Genomic DNA, 23,770 nt, shown 5'->3' with positions numbered 1-23,770 from the left:
AGCTGGCGTATTTTGTGCGCCAGATATAAGAATTCTGCTGCAAATATATTTCAAAATTTAATTTTTGATCTTGTTTATCTCTCTAACCTATCACTGGAATGTGCTTTACAATTTGGCTTTAGTTTCGTTATAATCGGTGTTCTGGGAAGATCGTAATTTACAGTTTATTATTTGTTGTTTCCGGTGGTGGACAATATACGCCACGATTATATTAATATGAGTCGTAATATAAGTACATATTTCAATTCTTTCTTAGTCATAATGGCACAAAATATATTTTTCTTTATAAACAATACTTTTTCTCCTGTAAAAAATCACATTGTAAAAACGGGGAAGGAGCAAAATGCAAAATTTTGACACCTGTCAAAATTTTCAATGTATTTTAAATGTATTCATTTTTTTAAATCCTGAGAAAACTAATAAGTGTTTTTGAAAAATTTTATTGCAGAATGAAATATTACTTTATTATGGAGGGCCGAAAGTCCCTCAGAACAAATAAAAAGTTTCTTTTGAATGAGATATTTGAAATTAAAAGTCACACTACCTTTTATCTTAGTTTTTCACCCCTGCAACTTATTAAAATAAACATTATAGAAGTTTTTAGGGACTTTCGGCCCTCGTTAATAACGTATTCTTTCATTCTGCGTTTAAATTTTTTAAAAATACTTATTAGTTTGCTCAGGATTAAAAAAAATGAATCATATTTAAATAGCATTGAAGCCGAAAGTTTGTACCGATCCCCTTAATGGTAAAAACAGAAATTACCACTTTCCCATTTTTTATTTTTTTGGAAAAGTTTTCAAAATAAAAACAAATTTTATTTTTACACAAAAATATAAAATAACGATAATACATAATTAAAAAATAATAATTTCGCTAAAATTCCAAGACCTTGGATGCGTTTTTGTGTTATTACTGTTAAAATTTAAACATTCAATGATAGCAATCAAATAGAAATAGCCAGATTAAGTAAATGGCTAATTTTGCAACTAAATACCCCAAAATGAGGTGCATTAAAATGCAAATGGAAGGAAATTTTCGAGTCATAACAAAAAATATTCAATAAAAAACTATATAAGACAAGAAGATCAGTAGAAGTTTACAGGCAGTTCAGAAGTTTGAAATAATGAAATTGGTGGTGATCTGTATAGTGCTCTGCTTAGCAGTGCTAAGTTTAGCAGACACGAGATTGGCTGGGAATGAACCTAAAGTAACTATTAGACCTGAGGAAATAAGGAATAAGGATTTAGTTCGACCGAAACGACAAGGTGAGTAGCTACTAACTATTTTAATCATTTTTTACTTTACAATTTTTGTACTCTTCTTCTTGCTCTTAGTCTTTTTTTATAGACATGACTTTCACTGTTTTGTAAATGTGCCTCCAGTAAGTTCCATCTTTTTCGTGGTCTTCCCACTGATCGTCTTCCTATTTCAGAACCGTCTCTTTTTCTTCTTCACGTGCCATATCAGAATTGTAAGACGTTGGCGATCACCATTACGAAGGCTTCTCGGTCTTCTGCAATATGGAATAATTGTTCAGCATTTGGTATCTGAGTCCATTCTTGAATGTTTTTAACCAAGAAACTTGTTTTCTTTCTACACCTCTAGGGCCCTCTATTTTGCCTTTAAGGATCAGTTGTAATATTTTATATCGACTTCCCTCACTATATGTCCTAGATAAGAAATTTTTTGGTGTTTAACAGTCTTTAGTAGTTCTTTAGTAGATCTTTGTTGACCCTTTTTAGTACTTCTTCATTAGTTTTCCTTGCTGTCCAAGGTATCTTCAGCATTCGTCTATGAATCCACATTTCCAATGCTTCAATTTTGTTCATGATCGATGCTTTTAACGTCCACACTTCTGCACTATACAAAAGTATGGACCAAACATAGCATTTAACCATTCTTTGTCTTAGTTCTAAACTGAGATGATTATTACTAGGGAGCGGATTTTATGCTAAATGCATATTGCTTGCATATTTCGCATATTTGAGAACTTTGCCAAATTTTGCATATTTTTAAAGAAACGTGCATACTTTGTGTCTATTTAAAAACATTTTTGTCCAAACGAAAAAATTCTAAAATTTTTTAATTCGACACAAAACATTTCCTCGCACAGGCTGTCATATATTTTCGAGAACTACCTGAGAACTACCCGATATTTACCCACAAAGTGCGTATAGTGCGCCGTCATAAAATGATTGTAGGATGTTGAATATCCTATTGTTTAGAAAATATTTACACCTCTAAACATCGTTTTACAGTTCTCTAACGGAAATTTAAATATGATCTAAAAATCTCCTTTAGTCGGTAAATGCGAATGTTTAGTTTTTGTGTAAAAGTACTTCTGTTTGTAAATAGTGCAATATACCGACAGATTCTACTCTAAATTCACAATCAAGATGCAGTAGAAATAAACAAACCAAGACACGTTAAATGTTACTAGGAGCACTACCAAATCATAGTTTACAATGTATGTGCATTGTTAATCCCAAATTATTATTTACAAAGCTTATACATTGTAAATTAGGATTTGGGAGTGCTCCTTGTAACATTTAACGTGTCCTGGTTTGTTTATTTCTACTGCATCTTGATTGTGAATTTAAAGTAGCCTGGTTTATTCCCGGATCCCCAGCTTCCTTACACCAATGAAAAATTATTCTGCAAAACATGTAGTAAAATGGTGAGTTTAAGATTGTTTCTTCCTCGTTTTTCTGTAATAAATAATATTTGGCTGTTTCCTCAACATTTTAAGTTTAAACAGTTTGAAAAAGTATGTGCTATTGTCGTAGATATCATCTCGGCAAAAATTTTCGGATACACAACACGTCGAGGTAGAACAACATGAGTCAAAATGCAAGAATTTTAGCGAATCTAAAGTTGATCAGTTACTTATTGACAGTAGAAAATAGTTGATGACTTCATCCAAAGATCCATTATAAATTTAATTCGGATTTGTGCGAGGCGATGATTTGTGCAAACGTACCTTTAAAAAAGCTGGAAAATCCTATGTTTTAAAGTTTTTTGGAAATATATTCCAAGAAAAGTATTCCTGATGAAAGTACATTAAGAAAAAATTCCGTACCTCAAATTTATAACGATACCATAAAAAAATCAAGAAGATAGTGTAAAATCGATACATTTATTTTACTTACTTACTTAAGCCGTTCTCTTGTACCTTACGGTGTCGAGGTAAGTGGAGAAATCAGACGTCTCCATGCCTTTCGGTCAGTAGCTAGTCTTTCTGCTTCTCTCCACCCAATATTTCTTTTTACGCAAGCCTTTCCAATATTTGCGTTCCACGTTCTTGCTGGCCTGCCTCTTCGTCGTTTGTTGTCAGATGCCGCTTTCCATACCCTCTTTACAGTTCTACCTTCACTCATTCTCGCCATATTTTCGAACCACGATAACTGTTTCGTTTCAAGTCTGTCTAAGGTTCTTCCAACACCGCACCTTTCACGTATGTCTTCATTTCTTATACGATCACGTCTGGTCACCCCGGACCGCACGTAAATATCGCATTTCGCATGCTTGAATTTTACTACGGATGTTGTCGTTCACTGTCCACGTTTCACTACCGTAGAGTAGCACCGGCTCATATACAGTTTGAAATACTTTTATTTTTTTTTCAGGCTTACTTCTTTCTTCCTAATAAAACTTTTATTTAGTGCATAGTATAATTTTGTTGCACTCATTACCCTGCTGGTTATATATTTCCTTGCCCATTCATTGTTAATCCTAGATACTTGAAGTCCTCTACTTGTGTAATGGTCTCATTATTCAGCTTTACATTTATATTTTCTTGAGTTTTCGATATTACTAAAGCTTCTGTTTTTTCAATATTTATTTTCATCCCAAATTTCTTAAAGGCTTCATTTCAAACATTCACATTCACTTGCAAGTCTTTTTCTGATTTTGCCACAATTACCAGGTCATCGGCATATATCAACTCTGACACGTAAACTTGTTGAAGGTTATACACTCCAACCCTAGTTCTTTTTACCTTACCCCTGCATTCTTTTGCAATTTCGTCCATTAGAGTGATAAGGAGTGATTTTATTTACATTTATTTTATTGTAGATAAATATGCGGTTTCTCAAGATGCGCATTTTTTGAAATTATTGTGCATATCTTGCGCATATTTCGTAATTTTTTACTGCATATGTATGCGCATATTTCATCAAAATTGCTCGCATATAAATCCGCTCCCTAAGGCCAATGTCAGATTATGCCTTTTGACCGGATGCGTTTCCGCCGCATCCGGTGAAAACGCATAGTGTGACAGATCGGTCCGGTTGCGTTGGAAACGGATGCGTTTTGAGTCATCGGTACGCGCTTACAAACTGAACCAGACTAAACGCATAGTGTGACAGGTCGGTCCGGTTGCGTTGGAAACGGATGCGTTTTCACCGCATCCGGTCAAAACGCATAATGTGGCATCGGCCTAATTATTACAAAGAAATGAAATGAAATAAACCGTCTATAGCCATCCTATTTGTTGTCATTCGGCTTATGTGGTCACTCCATTCTATTCTTCTGTTTCTTACCCAGCTATTGTTTTCCACCATGCATTTCCGTCGTATATTTGTACTTATAGCTCTGACCGATAGAGTTTAATCCTCGATTTTTCAAAGAGTTTGATCTCCATTGTTTCAAGCTATCTTTTTGTCCTCTCTGCGTCAGGTTGTGTTTCTGCCGCGTAGGTAATTATTGGTCTAATGACTGTTTTGGTCAATTCTGCCGTTCATTTCTTTGCCGATATTTTTATTTCTCCATGTTGTGTCATTCATTAAGAAGGAAGAGCAATTTGAAAGAATCAGTGTGAACGGTCAATAAATAGAAAGAGTAAAAACATACACCTACCTTGGTACGAACGTCAATGAAAACTGGGACCATTCCATAGAAATTAAATGTAGGATAGAGAAAGCAAGATCTGCATTTCAAAAAATGGTTAAGTTATTCAAATGTCATGATTTATCATTGCCCATAAAAATCAGGTTACTGCGATGTTATACCTTTCCTATACTGTTGTACGGAGTTGAATCGTGTACTCTCACAGACGCCACCTGCAAGAAAATTGAGGCTTTTGAGATGTGGCTTTATCATCGAATCTTTAAGGTATCTTATGTCGACCACGTTACTAATGAGGGCTGAGAATGCAAAAAGAAAAAGAGCTGTTAACCACAATAAAAGCAGCCAAAATCGAATACCTCGGTCACATCATGAGAAACAGCGAAAGATATGGACTACTGCAACTAATCTTGCAAGGAAAATTGGAGGGAAAACGAGGACCAGGAAGGCGAAGGATTTCCTGGTTGAAGAATCTACGCACATGGTTCAACACAACAACCATAAGTCTTTTTAGAGCAGCAGTGTGCAAAGCACAGATTGCCATGATGGTCACCAACATCTGAAAAGAATAGGTACTACAAGGAGAAGAAGTGTCATTCAGGCCACCTGTGGCTGTATATTTGCTCTATTCACTTGATCTTCCACTTCTGTTTCGAGCTTTCCGTAGATAAATAGTGTGATGCCTAGATATTTAGACTCCATCGCCAGCTCAAATTTACATATTATTGCATTTGCTGTTGTAACCATGCATTTTGCCCTTTTGAGGAAATTAACATGTTAAATTTTCTGGCGGTTATATTAAATTGGTGCAGCATACGTTGTAAATCATCTTCACTTTGAGAGATTAGTATTGCATCGTCGGCGTAGCAGATTGTTTTAAGTTGTTTTTCTCTAATTTGGCATCCTTTTTTAGATCTTATTTTTTAATTATTTCATCCATGATCAGGTTGAACAATGAAGCACTCAGGGAATTTCCCTGTCTCATCCCATTGTCAGCTTTAATTGGGTCAATATAGTTTATCTTCTAATTTTACTTTTATTGTGTCGTTCTAGTAGATGTTTCGATTGTTTTAATAATTATTCCTAGAAAAACCTCTCCTAATTATAACAAATGGATAAAGTCCTTTAATTTGACCCTGTCAAATGCTTTCTTAAGGTCCACGAAACATAAATATGCTGGTTTGTTGTATTAAAATTTTTTTTCTGAAACTTTCATTATAAATATAGCGTTGGTGCATGATCTTCTCGACCTAAAACCTTGTTGTTCTTCTGCTAATATAATTTTATTCAGTTTGTTTGTTATCACTTTGGTTGTTAATTTTAATGTTGTGTTTAATAAATTAATTTTTCAATAATTTTCCGGGTCAGATTTATCTCCTTTTTTGAAGAGAGGTGCTTAATCTCAATTCTTGTGGTATTCTGTTTTGTTCTATTATTTTTGGAGGACAGATCTTGTCCTCCATACTTTAGCAGTTCGTTCAATATTCTGTCCTCTCCTGAAAATTTTCTTTTTTTATGGACTTTGCTACACTTGCGTGGATAATCCTGTACATTTTTACTTATGTATATATTTAATTTAAAAATCGATGGGCTTTTTATAATTTTCTAAAATAATGACACAAGCAACTTTATTCCGTAAGTGGTTTTTGCACTGTATAATTTCAAAGTTTCACCCTGTTTCACAACTTATTATTTTTCATTTTGTTGGTATGTGTTCTTTTTCTTCACGTGCCATATCAGAATTGTCCGGCGTTGGCGATCGCATCATTGCGAAGGCTTCTCGGTCATTTGCAACATGGAATGTTAGTCCTACATTTAATATCCATTCTTCTTCTTCTTTTAGTGCCTATTCGTTTCGAATATTGGCGATCATTCTGGCTATAATTATTTTATTAACTGATGCTTTAAATAGATGAGTTGTTGTTGTGGAGAACCATTTCCTCAGGTTCTTTAACCATGATATTCTTCTTCTCCCAATTCCTCGCTTTCCGAATACTTTATCTTGAAGAATTACGTTCAGTAATCTGTATTTAGTACCGTTTCTCATTATGTGTACGAGATATTCTAACTTTCTCCTTTTAATGGTATACATCACCTCTCTTTCTTTGCCCACTCTTCGTAATACGGTCTCGTTGGTTATCTTGTCCGTCCATGATATCCTTAGGATTCTCCTGTATAGCCACATCTCGAAGGCTTCAAATTTTTTCTCCATTGCTTCAGTGAGTGTCCAGGTTTCAACTCCGTAATACAATATTGAGAAGATATTTAATAACATCGTAGGAGCCTTATTTTTATCTCCAGATTAAGGTTGTGGCTTTTAAAGAGTTTGACCATGCTATTGAATACACTCCTAGCATTCTCTATTCTATATTTTATTTCTTGTGAGTGATCCCATTGTTCGTTTATTATTGTTCCAAGATAGTTATACTGTTTTACTCGGTCCACTGGTGTATTATTGATAAGTAGTTGAGCGTCTCTAATTTTATTTTTGCATAAATTTAGCTTTTGATATATTATTTACTTGAAGTCCAAATCTTTCACTTATTTCATTTACTTTGTTTATTAGTTGCTGTAAACTGTTCAAACTGTCTGCAAAAATAACGGTGTCGTCTGCATAGCGGATGTTGTTTAGGGGTTCTCCATTTAGAAGTATTTCTCGTTCGCAATTTTTTACGGCTTCACTAAATATTTCCTCTGAATATAGGTTAAAAATAATATAGGTGAAAGTATACAACCTTGTCTAACGCCCCGTAGAATCTGGATCGCTTCCGTTGGTTCATCTCCAAGATTCGTATTCATTGTAGCTGATTGGTTCCAGTATAAATTTTGTATTATACGTCGGTCTTTATCCATTCAAGAATGTAATATCAATTCAAAAATGTTTTTTAACCAAAAGACTTGTTTCCTTTCAACATTTCTACGACCGCCTATTTCGCCTATAATGGTCACTTTTTGGGTTCTTATCGATTTTCTCTCACCATATCACCTTAAAACAAAAAGCTGAAACAGATTTTGCTACAATTCAAAAGTGGTTTCAGTTTAATAAACTTACCTTAAATGTAGAAAAAACAAAATATATGCCATTTACATCATATGTTAATAACCTTCCAAATCTTGGCCCGTTAAAAATGATGCAAAAAATGAAATTCCACATACATACGAAATTAAATATCTAGGTATAATAATTGATAAGCATTTACGATGGAACACCCAAGCAAATAATATAGTAAATAAATTAAGAGGACTCTTATCAAGATTTAAATTTTTAAAACAATTTTTAGGAATAACTCATTTACGAATTATTTATTATGCACTTATACAATCTCAACTCACATATGGCCTTTTAGGATGGGGTGGAATACGCAATAATTACTTACATTCTATAAATATTATTCAGAAATGGATAATTAGAATTATATACGGGAAAAATTTAAGATATTCTAGTGAGCTGTTATATAACGAAAGTAAATTTTTAACTGTACATAAATTATTCTGCTATAAAGCCCTTATACATATACCTGAAAAAAAGATAATATTAAATTTTAACAGTCATGCCCATCAAACTATATATATAAAACATAATGCAATTCTACCAAAATGTAATAAATCCATCCTCCAAAGATATGTTGGTTACATAGGGCCCAAATTGTACAATTTACTACCGGATAATTTAAAACAATTTAAAAATTATAAAAAACATAGGTATAAATATGAAATTAAACAATGGATTGGGAGCAAATCAACAAAATTTTGCGAAGAACTTATTAATGGACAATTCTAATAAATAAACTTAAGTATGAAATAAATATCGAAAATAAAGTTTACATCTATAGAGATTTTTATTATCAACTGCAACATTCCTTGAATTGATGGACACATTTATATCACAAATTACATATAGTAAAATTAGTATATTTTTATTTTTTTTCTTATTTAATGTTAAAGTTTTTAGTATTTTTATAAATTCCCATATAACTGTATACATTTATACAATTGTTAAATATTTTTTGTTTTTGTTTATATTGTAAGTTAATATATTATATTTTTAAGTCTCACGCACAAGGGGTGCTACTTTTGTATGTATATTAATAATATATATACAAGGTAGCTCAACTTCAGTGAGTTATTTATGTTTATTTAGGTAGTACTCATTATGCTTTTTATCCCAGGACATTTTACGTCCCGTTTTTAACAGTTTTTAGCAGTTCTATATCTTTGTTGACCCTCTTTAGTACTTCTTCATTAGTTTTTCTTGCTATTCAAGATGTCTTCATCCTTCAAATATAAATCCTTATTGGTAGTGCTTCAATTCGGACCATGGTCAATACTTTTAATATCCTCAATTAGGCACCATGCAAAAATACAGACCAAACATATCACTTAACCATTTTCTGTCTGAGTTCTAAACTGAGATGATTTTCATAAAAGTAGTTTTAGTCATTGCTATTTTGCCCATTATGGCAGTTCCCAAATATGTTCCCAAACTTTTTTTAACTTGGACTCTATATAATTGAAGCTCTGCATCTGGATGTGGGTTATGACTAAAGACTAAAAATTTGTTCATTTCATTCAGTAATTCGTCGTTGATTTTTATTCCATCTCTTAAGTGACTTTTTAAATAACTGGTCCGAGTAAACATTGAACAATGTTGGGAAAAATTCAACCTTGTCTGACTCCTCGTTGTATGGATATTTAGTCGGTTTCTCCAATTTTTACGGCAGCAGTTTGATTGCAGTACAAATTTATAATGATCTTTGCCATCTATTACTATATTTTTTAGTATCTGCATTAATTTTACATCCTGTACTTTCTCGAATGACTTTTCGAAGTCCACAAAACATGCAAATACATCTTCTCTTTGGGCTGGGCTGTTGCCCTATTTTGGAATTTAAATTGCTTGCCGCAACTTCTTTAACATTATGAAGATACAGCGCAATTATGAAATTAAATTTGAAATCTTTTATTTTTAGGATATTATGGCTATCCAAGTCCATATGGGTATGGCTATCCATATGGTGGCGGTTATGCTGGTGGTTATCCATATTATGGCAGTTCTCCGTATACTACAACAACAGTACAAACGTATATAGTACCAGATTACTCTTCTTATTCATACGGGTATAATCCGTATGGTTATAACCCGTATAATCCGTACGGATACAGTCCGTACAGTTACCCAAGCTACCCAAGCTACCCATCAATTTATGGCTAATCCGTATGTATTTATATATTCTCAAACTTATAATTATTAAGAGTGTAGGCATAACATTTAGAAAAAATGCTTTTTACACATAGTCCAGAAAGCCATTGCGCATCCGCTAGGAAAAATATTCTAATTCGGATTTTTTGCACAATCTTACTCAAAAAGGACCCCTTTTAACAAATTTACATGTTGCCAGGACCAAAAGTTGGTCAAAAATTTTTTAAAAGTTTTTTTTTTGTTTTTTTCCTAAAATTATTTTTTTTGCATGGAACAAATTTTTTTAGGTTTTTTGAATCATTCCAAACAGAAAAGGTCTTTAGTGACTTTTCTCTAAAGTTGATAGTTTTTGACATATAAGCGATTAAAAATTGAAAAATTGCGAAAACGGCCATCTTTAATCCTCAAAAACTATGTGAAAAACTGAAAAAAATGAACGTTACCAAGGTAGGTAGATATTATTTAAACATCGATTGATGAAATCCCGAAGAGTTTTTTGCAATACAATATTCAAAACTCCTTTGCTTTTTAATTGCTAATCAAGCGTGCGCGACACTATTTTCCACCGTTGCATGTGTATGCAGTATGGTGCAAATGAAAGGAATAAATTCGTTATTTCGTAAACCGGCGACTTTAAGGAAAAATCCCGAACAGGTCAATTTTTATTTTTAAGTTATGATATTGTGACATATATGGTATACTAGTGACGTCATCCATCTGGGCGTGATGACGTAATCGATGATTTTTTAAATAAGAATACGGGTCGTGTGCTAGCTCATTTGAAAGGTTCTTTAATTCTCTATTCAGTAATGTAAACATTTACATAATTATTTATACAGGGTGTCCAATAATTTAATTTTTTTGTCAATTTGCCAAATGATTTAGTTTAATAAAAATTTTTTAGACACCCTGTATAAATAATTACGTAGATGTTTACATTACTGAATAGAGAATTGAAGAACCTTTCAAATGAGCCAGCACACGACCCGTATTCTTATTTAAAAAAATCATCGATTACGTCATCACGCCCAGATGGATGACGTCACTAGTATACTATATATGCCACAATATCATAACTTAAAAATAAAAACCGACCTGTTTTGGAATTTTTCCTTGAAGTCACCGGTTTACGAAATAACGAATTTATTCCCTTAATTTGCATCATACTATATACACATGTAACGGTGGAAAATAGTTTCGCGCACGCTTGATTGGCAATTAAAAAACAAAGGGGTTTTTGATATTGTATTGCAAAAAACTCTTCGGGATTTAATCAATCGATGTTTAAAGAATATCTACCTACCTTGGCAACATTCAAATTTTCAGTTTTTCACATAGTTTTTGAGGGTTAAAAATGGCCGGTTTCGCAATTTTTCAATTTTTAATCGCTTATATGTCAAAAACTATCAACTTTAGAGAAAGGCCACTAAAGACCTTTTCTGTTTGGAATGATCCAAAAAACTTAAAAAAACTTTGTTCCATGCAAAAAAAAATAATTTTAGGAAAAAACAAAAAAAAACGTTTAAAAAATTTTTGACCAACTTTTGGTCCTGGCAACATGCAAATTTGTTAAAAGGGGTCCTTTTTGAGTAAGATTGTGCAAAAAATCCGAATTAGAATATGTTTCCTAGCGGATGCGCAGTGGCTTTCTGGACTAACATTCATTTTTTCAAATCATAAAAAAACTAATAAATATTTTTGAAAAATGTAAACGCAGAATGAAAGATTACATTATAACCAAGGGTCGAAAGTCACTTAGAATAAACAAACAGTTTCTTTTGAATAAGAAATCCGAAATTAAAAATCACACTCAATTTTCTATTCTTTTTCACCCCTGTAACTTATTAAAATAAACATTATAGAAGTTCTCAGGGACTTTCGGCCCTCGTTAATAACGTAATATAATATTTCATTCTGCGTTTAATTTTTTCAAAAATTCTTATAGTTTTTTCAGGATTCGAAAAAATTAAGACATTTAAAACACATTGGCAAGACATTTTGCGCCTACACCTTCAAGGGGCTTTTGTAATATGTTAATTAAAAAAAAACATTATGTTGGAATTTCTTGTATGATTTTGATGGTATATAGGGTGAGGCAGATAAAGGGCCTATTAGAAATATCTCGAGAACTAAAGGTAACTGAATTATGAAAATTGGAATAAGGGGGCTTTGAAGCCTGATCTATTTAATGAAAATATTTTCATCGATTTGGTACTTCCGGTTATACCGGAAGTTGCTTATAACTTCGTTTTTTTAAATGGGACACCCTGTATATTTTTGTATTTTTGGATTCTCCTCGATTTCTTCTTTCTTAAAATATAAGTTTTTACAACATTATACAGGGTAGGTTAAAAGATAATTACGTTTTCTTATTAATTTCGTAGCAATATTCACACCCTGTAGGATTGTAGTAGCTTGACATAATAAACTCTATTTATGTTCAATGGATTTTTAATATAGTCTACTTTTGTTAACAATTATTAGTGTAGCTAAATTTTTAATTTTAGTATACAGGGTGGGTCGAAACTCGGAATGAGTATTTTCTGAGTTTTCTTAAATGGAACACCCTATATTTTAGTATTGTAATGAAATGATACTCCATGGTACTTTTTTACTTCTTAAGTATTCCCTATACCTAACTGCTTTAATTTGCGCTTAATTGTTAATCGTACCAACAATCTTAACTTCGATGGTATTTTGATAGTTCAACCATTATTGACAATTTTAAGTATTAGCCTAGATTAATATGTATTTATTTCCAAAAAATTATTTGTTATTGAATATTTTCACGGCCAACCTAATACAATGTCACCTATTTTGTGTTGCAATTAATGTTTGACTTGAATCACCAATAACTCACGAATTAAAGCAGTTAGGTATAGGGAATGCTTAATAAATTCAAAAGTACCATAAAATAACATTTCATTACAATACTAAAATACAGGGTGTTCCATTTAAGAAAACTCAGAAAATACTCATTCTGAGTTTCGGCCAACCCTGTATACTAAAATGAAAAATTTAACTATACTAATAACTCTTAACAATAGTACAGGAAGTAAATATTGGTACGAAATTAATAAGAAAACGTAATTATCTTTTAACCTACCCTGTATAATATTACAAAAACTTATATTTTAAGAAAGAATAAATCGAGGAGAATCCAAAAATGTAAAAATATATAGGGTGTCCTATTTAAAAATACGAAGTTACAATCAACTTCCGGTGTAACCGGAAGTAGCAAAGAGACCAAAATATTTTCATCAAATAGTTTATACCTCAAAACCCTTGTATACCAATTTTCATTATTCTGTTAGCTTTAGTTCTCGAGATATTTCTAATAGGCCCTTTATCTGCCTCACCCTGTATAAAGCTCTACATTTTTTTGGCGTAATTAATGCACTCTTAACTCGTAAGGGCACTCGAAAACTATCAACTTTTCGGAAATATGACAAGAGACCTTTTTTGTTTAAAATTACCCAAGAAACCTAAAAATTTTCGGGTATAATATCACAAGAGAGTGAGAATAAATTGAAAATAATACGACAGTTTTTTCGAAAATTTGTTGTCTGGCAATAGACACGAGAGCCCGCAGGGCTCGAGTGGCTATTGCCCAATGACAACAAATTTGAGTAAAAATGAAGCATTATTTTCTTATTTATTCTTACTGTCGTGTGATATTCGTAAGATTATTTTTTAATACGTATATTATGGATATTTTCTTAAATGTGACAGTTGTCAAAACTAGGAAACTGGTTGCCATTAAACAGAAACAATCTACTTAAAAAAATTATATAGGTAATTTTCTACAGTATATAATTCTCAGTATAATTTTAATCTGATTGAACAGAATTAAACACGTGATCAAATATCTTATTATACGATTCGATGTTAAAATCATTAAAAAATAATCGGAGAAAAAGGTAATTAGTCCATTAAAATGTTACATTTTTTAAGCCATACCTTGCATTTGTTAGAGGAGTCAATTTTATTTCTTTAATATGTAGGGGGGATCAGTAGAAGCTTAAGTTCAAGTTTTTGGGGTCGTCACCCTTGTCTTCCGGTCGCCATCTTGGAAATGGAGTGCAAATTGATTTCGCGCTGTATCTCCTAAGCCAGGGGTTCCCAACCTTTTAGCAACTGCGTACCACCTGAAATATTTTGAAGATTTTGGCGTACCACTAAACACGGGGGGCATGGAATTTAAGGAAGTCCCCCCCCCCAATTCCTAATTTTTTAGTAAAATATTTACACTAGGTAGTCTATTTCTATATTTATTTATGTATACAATAGTTCAGAAAAACCAGTTTCACATAAGTAACTAGTGACAAATAACATTAAAAACATCGTAGCTTGCCAGAAGAGCATTGGATACTCGGATTTGCACCAGATCCAGAAGTCAATTAAGGATTCCTATTTAAAATTGTCCTTCATAGAATTGTCTTCTCTTAGATCGATGAATATTTCTTGTAATTCCAACTCATCTGGTGAGGTTCCTGCAACAGGATTTCTGATCCTGTCAAGTTTGAAATAATATTCAGAGAAACATTTATTACAACTTTCTTGAAAAGATCCCAAGTGAAGAATTATGTCAGCAACCAAATCTGGTATTGCAGATATTTTGTTTTCTTCAAAAAACGAATGACAGCCTAGGAAATGCAGAAACATTATTTTCCACCTACCTCTACCGAAAGTATACTTTTCCGGGCCTGTTTGTAGGGAGCAAAGTTGTACTTTTCCTCCCTAGGGAGGAAAATATTTTTCCTCCCTAGGGAGGAAAAGTAAAAGTGACGTCATGGTATTTCATTCATGAAATATAACTTATTGATGCCCTGTATAATATCTATTTTCTATTACGAAGTATCTATACATTTTAACGTTTATTTATAAAACATCCTGTATTTTGCAGAATGGTAAAAAACAGTAAATTGTTATTTTGATTTAACAATGTTTACATTAATAATTTGACTTATATTTGACAGTTGACAGTTATATTGTACCTACTTGTTGTTTTAGTTCTAATAAATTTTGTTGGTTAGTTACATAAATAAATTAAGTAAAAATGAAAAAATGACTGGTTATTTGAGGAAGGTGGAAAAACCATATGTATAACATGGGAGTAAAGTGCCTTTTCCTCCCTTGAATGACTACTGCCCTCCGCTACGCGTCGGGCAGTAAACTTCATTCTCGGGAGGAAAAGTTGCACTTTCCTCCCTTGTTATACAAATAGCTATTCCCTGTATTTAAGAACATAAAAGAACCAAGTTTTTCTTGAAAGTTTATTTTCTCATTGGCTGTGATGGGTGTTGTGTTTGCTCCCTAAAGACCCATGTTCAACGTGTTGAGTCTGTCAAAATTGTCAGCTAGATACGCCAATCTTGACAATCATTCTTCATAACAGAACAAGCTTTTCATGTCATTATTTTTTTCAGTTCGTAGCATTAAAACTTCTGACGTTAGTTGGAAGAGACGGGTGAAAATTTTCCCTCGAGATAACCATCTCATTTCTACATGTAACAGAAGAGTGCTGAACTTGCCACACATATCTTCACACATCAAGGAGAATAACCTTGAATTAAGAGCCCTAGCCTTTATGAAGTTAATAACTTTCGTAGCATGTGATGAAACGGAGATCATATTTTCCGGCATACCTTTAGCAGCTAATTTTTCTCGCTGTATGACGCAATGTTTTCATGCATTCAGGAGAAACTTTCTTTATTTTTGCTGATAGCCCTGTCAATTTTTCTGACATAGCTTTTGCTCCATCTGTACAAACACCAATACACTTTGACCAAGGAACGCCTATTTTGATCATATTATATACTCATTTATTGTATTAAAAATGCTCTTCACATTTTTAACAAAAACTCTTTAACTTCATGAAAATCAAATCGTACAAATACGAGTAGTTGTGTAGCAGCGTAATCGCTTGTTTCACCCACGTGACGCGTACCACCTGAAACCTTCCCGCGTACCACCAGTGGTACGCGTACCACCGGTTGGGAACCCCTGTCCTAAGCTATCAACCGTACAGAAAATTTAATTACACATAAAATGTAGCAAATTAAGTTTTCTACAATTTTATATTTATTACTTTTTATCATGAAGTTACCAACAAAAAAGTTATAAACAAAAATAAGATAACATTTTGTAAGAAGTTTCCTTTTGGAGGTTATAACTTTTTTTCCGTTCATTTCACAATAAAATAACATCATAGCGATTTTGTAGAGGACTTTTCAATAAACAATTTTCACTATAAAGTTGTTTAATTCTATTTATTTATATAGGTTTTACAGTTCTCCAAACTTGACCAAATGCTCGAATGATCATAGGGATACAATAAAAAAAAAACGTTAGGCTTACTTTTCTATCTATATATATTTTTTATTCATACAATTTATTCAACAATCCTATGCTATTATTAATCTGTTTTTGACTTTTATCCCCACTATAAAACTTATAACCCTAAGCATACATATATAAAAGGCCCAAGAAGTTCTTTGAGGACAAATTCGCCGGTCCAGAAGAAGAATGACGCAACCGCAAAATGCAAAATTCTTAAAAAGAGCCAAAAACGATTTTTGATATCAAAATCATAAAGTATAATCAAAATTAGCCATTCAACACACCGTGGTCAGGATCTCGAGATATAAGCGTTTTTGGGATGTGCCGCTTGTTTATGAAGTAACATAGCTTTTTTCGTATTGCATATTTTGACTTAATATTTTCCAAAAAACTTCTTCATGAATTATATTTTATTGCTGTGTTGGTTAAAATTATAAACTAAAAAGTTTGTCACTCAACTTTTTTAAGTAAACATGAAACTAACGAAGTGTGCTGACAAAATGTTGAAAAATTATTAACTCCTTTTTAATGTCTCTAAACATTTTGGACAAATTTCGTTGTTATCTGCATACTTCAAAGATAACACACTAAAATTTTCAAAAGGAAATATTTACAGCGACCAAAGATACAGCGAGATAAATTTGAAAAATCATCAAAATTGATTTTTGGCATTTTTTTATAAAATTGGATTTTTAAACATGTTCCACCAACTCTAGATAAATATAAAATTCATATTCGGATTCGGATTCCACAAATCGTGATATAACGACCACCACCTTTGCAGACGATACTGCAATCCTAGCAGTACACAAAAATCCCGTCGAAGCTGCTGCAAAACTCCAGAGAGTATTAAATCAAATAAATACATGAGCACAAAATTGGAGAATTAAATTGAATGAACAAAAATCAAACCATATTGTTTTTACAAAATGTCACGGCGAATCACCTACAGTAACAATAAATAATAAGGTAATTCCCTCAGTTACTTCTGTAAAATATCTGGGAATGTCCTTGGACAGGGGATTAACCTGGGGAACCCATATATGGAACAAACGGAAACAACTGGGCATAAAATTTAGTAAGCATTATTGGCTTCTAGGGCGTAAGTCTAAGCTCACGACAAGAAATAAACTGCTAGTCTACAACACAATATTCAAATCAGTCTGGGCATATGGTCTGCAGCTCTGGGGAACAGCATCCAAGTCGAATGTATCCATAATTGAGAGATTCCAGTCCAAGGTGTTACGTTCAATAATCGATGCTCCGTGGTTTGTTACTGACTGGGATATTTACAATGATCTGGAAACCAAAACCGTCAGTGAAGTGATAGTGGAGTTAAGTGCAAAATACATCGTACGTCTTGAAAGCCACGCGAATGTGCTTGCAATTAATTTGTTAGACAACAGTCAGGAAACAAAACGGTTAAAGAGACAGACACCATTAGATTTACCGCACAGACATTAATATTGTTACAGTAGCTAAGTTAATATATGTAATACAGTAATTTAATATTATCTCTATAGAGATGTGTGGCGCTGGTCACAATCTCTTCATGTCATTATTTCTCAGATAAAATGTGCCTATTGTTATATGTTATAACAGATTGCCTAATAAACATTAAAAAAAAAATATTCGGATTCACCAACCTCGAAAACATGAAAATCCACCAAAATTGGTCATTCACCTTAAATTTGATTTTTGTGATCGGCATGACTCTTGCACCCGCTCGCCTGAAATATAGATAGAAAAGTATTGTTTTTATTGTATTTCTATGAGATTTCGAGAATCTGGTCAAGTTTGGAGCGCTGTAAAACCTTACTTACTTACTTACTAGCCAACGCCCACCCTTGGCATGTTAGCGATTTGGCGGCGCGCTGACCAGTATAGACGAGCCGTTTCTCGTAGGCGATCTTCATCCTCCTCGGGTGGGTCTGTTATCAGGGCTGGGCACTCTGGGAGGTGAGCAGCATCCATCTGGGGCTGATTACATAGTGGACAGTTGTCATTTTCACGGACGCCGATGCAATGTAGATGGGAGGTCAGGTAGTCATGCCCCGTAGTTGTTCTGAACGCGGCTACACTGATGGGTCTCGGCAAGTTGTGAGGGATTGGTGACTCTATTAGGTAGGCCCAAGATTTTCCAGCACCGGCTTGTATTTGCTGGTCTTTTATCTTCGCTTTGATTCCTCTTTTAATGGTGGACTTTGCTGATGTGTACGATTGGAAGCTAGGGGGCTGTGGAAGAGTAGTGCCTTCTTTTGCAAGTTCATCCGCCGCTTCATTCCCTTCAACACCGACATGACTAGGGATCCATTGTAAAGTAATCAGCCACCCTTTTCCAGCAAATTCGATAGTTGGACGCGGCAAGATATTATTTGGGCACAGTCGGTATATCGATTTGTCGACAGGGCGAGGATTGCGACTTGGCAGTCGATGAAGAAGGCAACTTTTTTGAAACCTATATAATAAATAAAATTAAACAACTTTATAGTGAAAATTCTTCATTGAAAAATCCTCTACAAAATCGCTATGATGTTATTTTAATGTGAAATGAACGTAAAAAAGTTATAACCTCCAAATGGAAACTTCTTACAAAATTTTCTCTTATTTTTGTTTCTAACTTTTTTGTTGGTCACTTGACGATAAAAAGTAATAGATATAAAATTAAAATTGTAGAAAATTTAATTTGCTACATTTTATGTTTTATTAAATTTTCTGTAGGATTGCCAGTTTAGGAGATACAGTGCGAAAGCCCTTTGCACCACTTTTTCCGATATGGCGGCTGGGGGACAAGTGTGGTGACCCCAAAAACTTGAACTTAAGCTTCTACTGAACCCCCTACACATTAAAAAAAAAATAAAATTGACTCCTATAAGAAATGCAACCAAAATCTAACATTTCAATGGAGTAAATTTCAAAAATAATGAATATAAAAAACGTACATAACAATTTTATCTTATAGTTTACTTAAATTCAATATGAATTATAATTACTATAACAATAAGGGGAAAACTCTTTACGAAATTAAATGATAAGTGAGAAAATTGATATTTTCAACGAAAACTTTTCGTTTATAAATTCGCAAAGTCTGTATGATATTGCGTTGCCGCTCCTGCAAAACATAGAGCAGATTTATTGATGGTTTCTTAGGTAGTTTTGTCTTCTGAATCCAAATCTGAAAACGGCATTTTGATATCTCTAACCGTCTTCGAGATAATCGACCTCAAAATCTAAAATGTGACGTCACAATCATTTTATTTTCTGACGACACACTAACCGTCAGCTGAAATCGTTGCTAGTAAGTAGGCTAGTTTTTTTAATCTGAACTTGTCAGGCAAAGCATAGGTTATTTACATTTCAGTTTGACACTTCGTGAATGTCAAACTAAATTTTAAAAGAAGTATTAATAAAATATCAATGACATTTTTTGATAGTGAATTTAATTATTATATAAAATAAATAAGATGTTCAAAAATACAATTTGAGTACATGTGTTTTGAAAGCATTCATTTATTAAAAACTTTAAAAAGGTTTATACAAGTATACGGCCTCCCATTGGGTGTACCTAATGATAAATGGACTGTTCCATTTGTTATGAAATGAAAATTGTTATTATAGTCGATTGGCTAAACTCAGACACAACTGGCTAGTGATTTTAGTAGGTAATTTTTTAGTTTTTTGCCAATTTTGCCAAAATTGACTAAATTACTAATTATTAACTATTTAGTAATTATTTTTTTTGTCAAATTGGCAAAATTACTGACTAAAATCACTAGTCAGTTGTTTCTTTAGCGAACCGACCATATGAAATATTGTTTGGAATAAAAAATTTTGGTCTGATATGTGCATCATTCTAATGGAAAACAATATTTGAAAATTTTTCTCAAATTATGGATAACATTTTCATTTTTAACTCTTTTATTTTGATTTTAAGGAAGAAAAGCTATTCTTCATAAAAAGCTCTTCATGGTCTAACATTTATGATGCAACCATCATATATCAAATTTTATTAATTTGATACGAGGTATATAAAAATATTAATTTCGATCAAGAGTAAAGTACCTTTATAGTTCAAAATATTTTAATTAGAATGATATAATCGCACATCAAAACATAATTTTTAATTCTAAACAACTTTTTATAATAGCAATTTTCCATATTATGAATTAAAATACGCAAATAAACAAAGTTTTCGTTATGATAATGCTCGCATTTTCAGCTTGTTTATTATGTACAACCTCTCTAAAGTTTGAAGTGAGTTCAGTGCAACTGATTCTCATTAGGGAGTTGAGATATTCATCCGTTAGCTGAGATCTGTACCGTTTTTTAATAAAGTTCATTCTTGGTAAAGCGGCTTCGCACACATAAGTTGAGACAAACATATTATGTAGTACACAATTTCACGTCAAAACATTTTCAAAATTGCCAAACAGTATATTCTAAATTTAATGGCCGTCCGTAAAAAACTAGCCTATGATCCGGATGCGGACCGCGGTCCGCCACATGGTGACCCCTGCTCTAGTGTGTATTCTCCTGTCTGATACTTCGTAAGAGCATCATGGACGGTACTTTTGGTAATATCGTAGCCACCTTTACTTTACAAGCCATGAAGAGAAAAAGGCAACGTCGCAATTGATGACGTCGGTAGTCTGACTTTCGGACTACCGCTTTCGAAACTACGATTTTAAAGTACAAATTCTGGTAAAATTTATAGTATTTTTTGAGTCGAACAAGAAAATATTATTAATTAGAAGTTTGTACAAAATAATATTAAAAGTAATTCCTTGTAAGTAACGTTTATTATACAAAAAAAAACCAATAATGAGAATATAAGCGGTATTCATTTTTTTCGAATCCTAAGAAAACTAATTATTTTTTTTTCAAAAATTTAAACTCAGAGTGAAAGATTACGTTACGACCGAGGGCCCAAAGTCCCTGAAAACTTCTGTGTTTATTTTAATAAGTTACAGGGGTGAAAAACTAAGAAAATTTAGTGTGATTTTTAGTTTCAAATATGTCATTAAAAAACTTTTTATTCATTATAAATGACTTTCGGCCCTCGGTAATAAAGTAATCTTTTATTCTGCGTTTAAATTTTTCAAAAATACTTATTAGTTTTCTCAGAATTCGAAAAAAATGATTACATTTAAAATACAGGCGTCAAAATTTTGCATTTTGTTCCTTTTCCCTTAAAGTTTATCGCACTTATTTAGAAACACCTTGAATTGATAAAGAACAAATCTAGTTGTTAAACATAAGCGAATTAATTAAAAAAACAGAATGTTAAGGAAACCGGAGTCTATAGTTGGGTTTTAATTTCAGTATTTTATAAATGCCCGGTACATCATAAAAATTTAACTAGTTAGTAACAATATTATTACAGCGGTATTGTTAAAGAATTAAGCTATAACATACTAAAAAAATCACTTAAATCTGCCAACAGGTTTAGGAAATATAAGACATTAAAAATGACAAAATTTTTAAGTGGACGGATTTCTATATGCACGCAAGTTTATATGAAAATATTTTATATTGAACTAAAATCATCTTAATAACATACCTTTTAATGTTCTTTATAATTTGGAGCACGAAATATTGTAAAATATTTCAGTTTCTCTGTAAATACAGTGAAAAGTATTTAAGAACAAATGAGAACTGTCAGAATTAATCGGTCTACCAACAGATGTTGCCAAGTTTCAACTTCATGGCTTGTTAAGTAAAGGTGGCTATGGTAATATTCAAATGCTGTGTAATATAACGTATACTGTGACCATCTTCATGTAATGTCCGAATTAATTTTTGACCAAGGGTGTATTATACAGATTTATTTATCTAAAATAATAAAATAACGCGTTAAATACCCATTGTAAAATATTTTTATGACTATATTATTAAATATTAAAAACGAATAAAATACAAATTGATCGAATCGATATGACTGATAAATTAAAATACTTATAAATTTATTTTATTTTCGTTGTAGATTAGAAGATACATCAAACTAACCAATAAACTTTGAGCTGCCTGATTAAAATATAATAAAATTATAATATTATAAATATAAATTTAAGCTTTTTTGTAAATAGTATAAAAATATGTTATTAATGTGTTACTAATAAACACCAAAAATCAATGTTGGTATAATTTACTAGTCCTTTTCTTTCGCATGTAAGAGCTGTCCCAAATTTCATGGAAAATTTGAATTTACTGCCATTTGTTCAGTTAAGTCTTAACAGCAACAATGCAAAGATTAGTCCACAGATTTAACATAAGAGCAAAAGAGTTCAATATGACAACTTCATCTCAGAAAACTACAACAATAGTAATCAGTACAGAACCAATCAGATGTAAAATAAAAATTGATGGACTGGACTTGAGAACCTGGAAGATGGTGTTGCCCCTGTAAAACAAAACCTAATTAAATAAGGTATTAATAGTGAAGGGGTCCCATTTCAAATCACTCAATTTTGGAGCAAAAAAAATTTTGGACCTCCGATTTGTCTGAAAATTGGTATATAGCTTCTGCGGGACATAAAAATAAGATATTTAAGGTCAAAAAATCTTCTTCTTCTTTTTTCTCAAAATGTTATTTTATGCGATTTTACAGTGATTTGGTGTTTATTTATACAAATTTGCATTTTCTATCGTAAAGTATCAATGGAAAACATAATATTTTAATAGAAGGGACTCAAAAATGTCATTATATGGCATTATAACAAGTTACTTTGACTCAAAACAAGCTTTTGGTTAAATTTCATAGTGTAGAAAACGTTAAAATACCGTTTTTTACATTTTTCTCCATTCCCAAAATACATCAAAATCGATTTGGCTGAAAATTTGCCCACAGATAGACAAAACATAGGACTTTATGTGGTGAGAAGGATTTGAATTATATTACAATACCAAAAAAGTTTCCTGCAATATATTATTCACAAAAATATAGGCGTCTACTCTAAGTAAAATTAACTCGAAAATATCGATCTCACGACAAAAATTGTTAAAAAAAAATTGTAACAATTGTAAATAAGATTTATTTGGAACAATTTCAGTTCCTACCATTTTTGTCGAAAAGTTAAAAATGGCGGAGATATTGAGCAAAACAGGTTCTCCTTTAAAATCAAGATGGCGGCTAACGTAACGGAGGAATTCATTCGTGATTTTAAATTTAGGCTACTATTGACTCCCCTAAAGATCAGAAAAATAAAATTTTGGGCAGTTCGGCATTCAAGGTCAAATGCTATCCCGACTGGACTAATATATACTTTTGAGTCTGATATTACTGCATGTAACTTTTTTGATATTGTAATATAATTCAAATCCTTCTAACCACTTAAAGTCCTATCTTTTGGCTATCTGTGCGCAAATTTTCAGCCAAATCGA

At 32.3% G+C, this 23,770-nt stretch overlaps 1 protein-coding gene across 1 annotated transcript; it reads left to right on the top strand.

The window, feature by feature from the left end:
• Positions 1 to 1,012: 1,012 nt before the first annotated feature.
• Positions 1,013 to 22,523, top strand: LOC114331451 (prisilkin-39-like). Its single transcript, XM_028281036.2, has 3 exons — positions 1,013 to 1,268; positions 9,819 to 10,063; positions 22,374 to 22,523. The coding sequence occupies exons 1-2, from the start codon at positions 1,127 to 1,129 to the stop codon at positions 10,058 to 10,060; spliced, it is 384 nt and encodes a 127-aa protein (XP_028136837.1). The 5' UTR covers positions 1,013 to 1,126; the 3' UTR covers positions 10,061 to 10,063; positions 22,374 to 22,523.
• Positions 22,524 to 23,770: the final 1,247 nt, after the last annotated feature.

The sequence above is a fragment of the Diabrotica virgifera genome, chromosome 3, assembly GCF_917563875.1.
Source record: "Diabrotica virgifera virgifera chromosome 3, PGI_DIABVI_V3a".
In the NCBI taxonomy this organism is placed as follows: Eukaryota; Metazoa; Arthropoda; class Insecta; order Coleoptera; family Chrysomelidae; genus Diabrotica; species Diabrotica virgifera.
This window is presented reverse-complemented; position numbering and strand designations above follow the sequence as displayed.

What these genes read in the sequence shown, in the direction of transcription:
- LOC114331451 (XM_028281036.2), top strand. Translation starts at nt 1,127, where the DNA reads ATGAAATTGGTGGTGATCTGTATAGTGCTCTGCTTAGCAGTGCTAAGT. An exon ending in AGTTCGACCGAAACGACAAG is followed by an intron (nt 1,269 to 9,818) that starts GTGAGTAGCTAC and finishes TTTTATTTTTAG; the next exon opens with GATATTATGGCTATCCAAGT.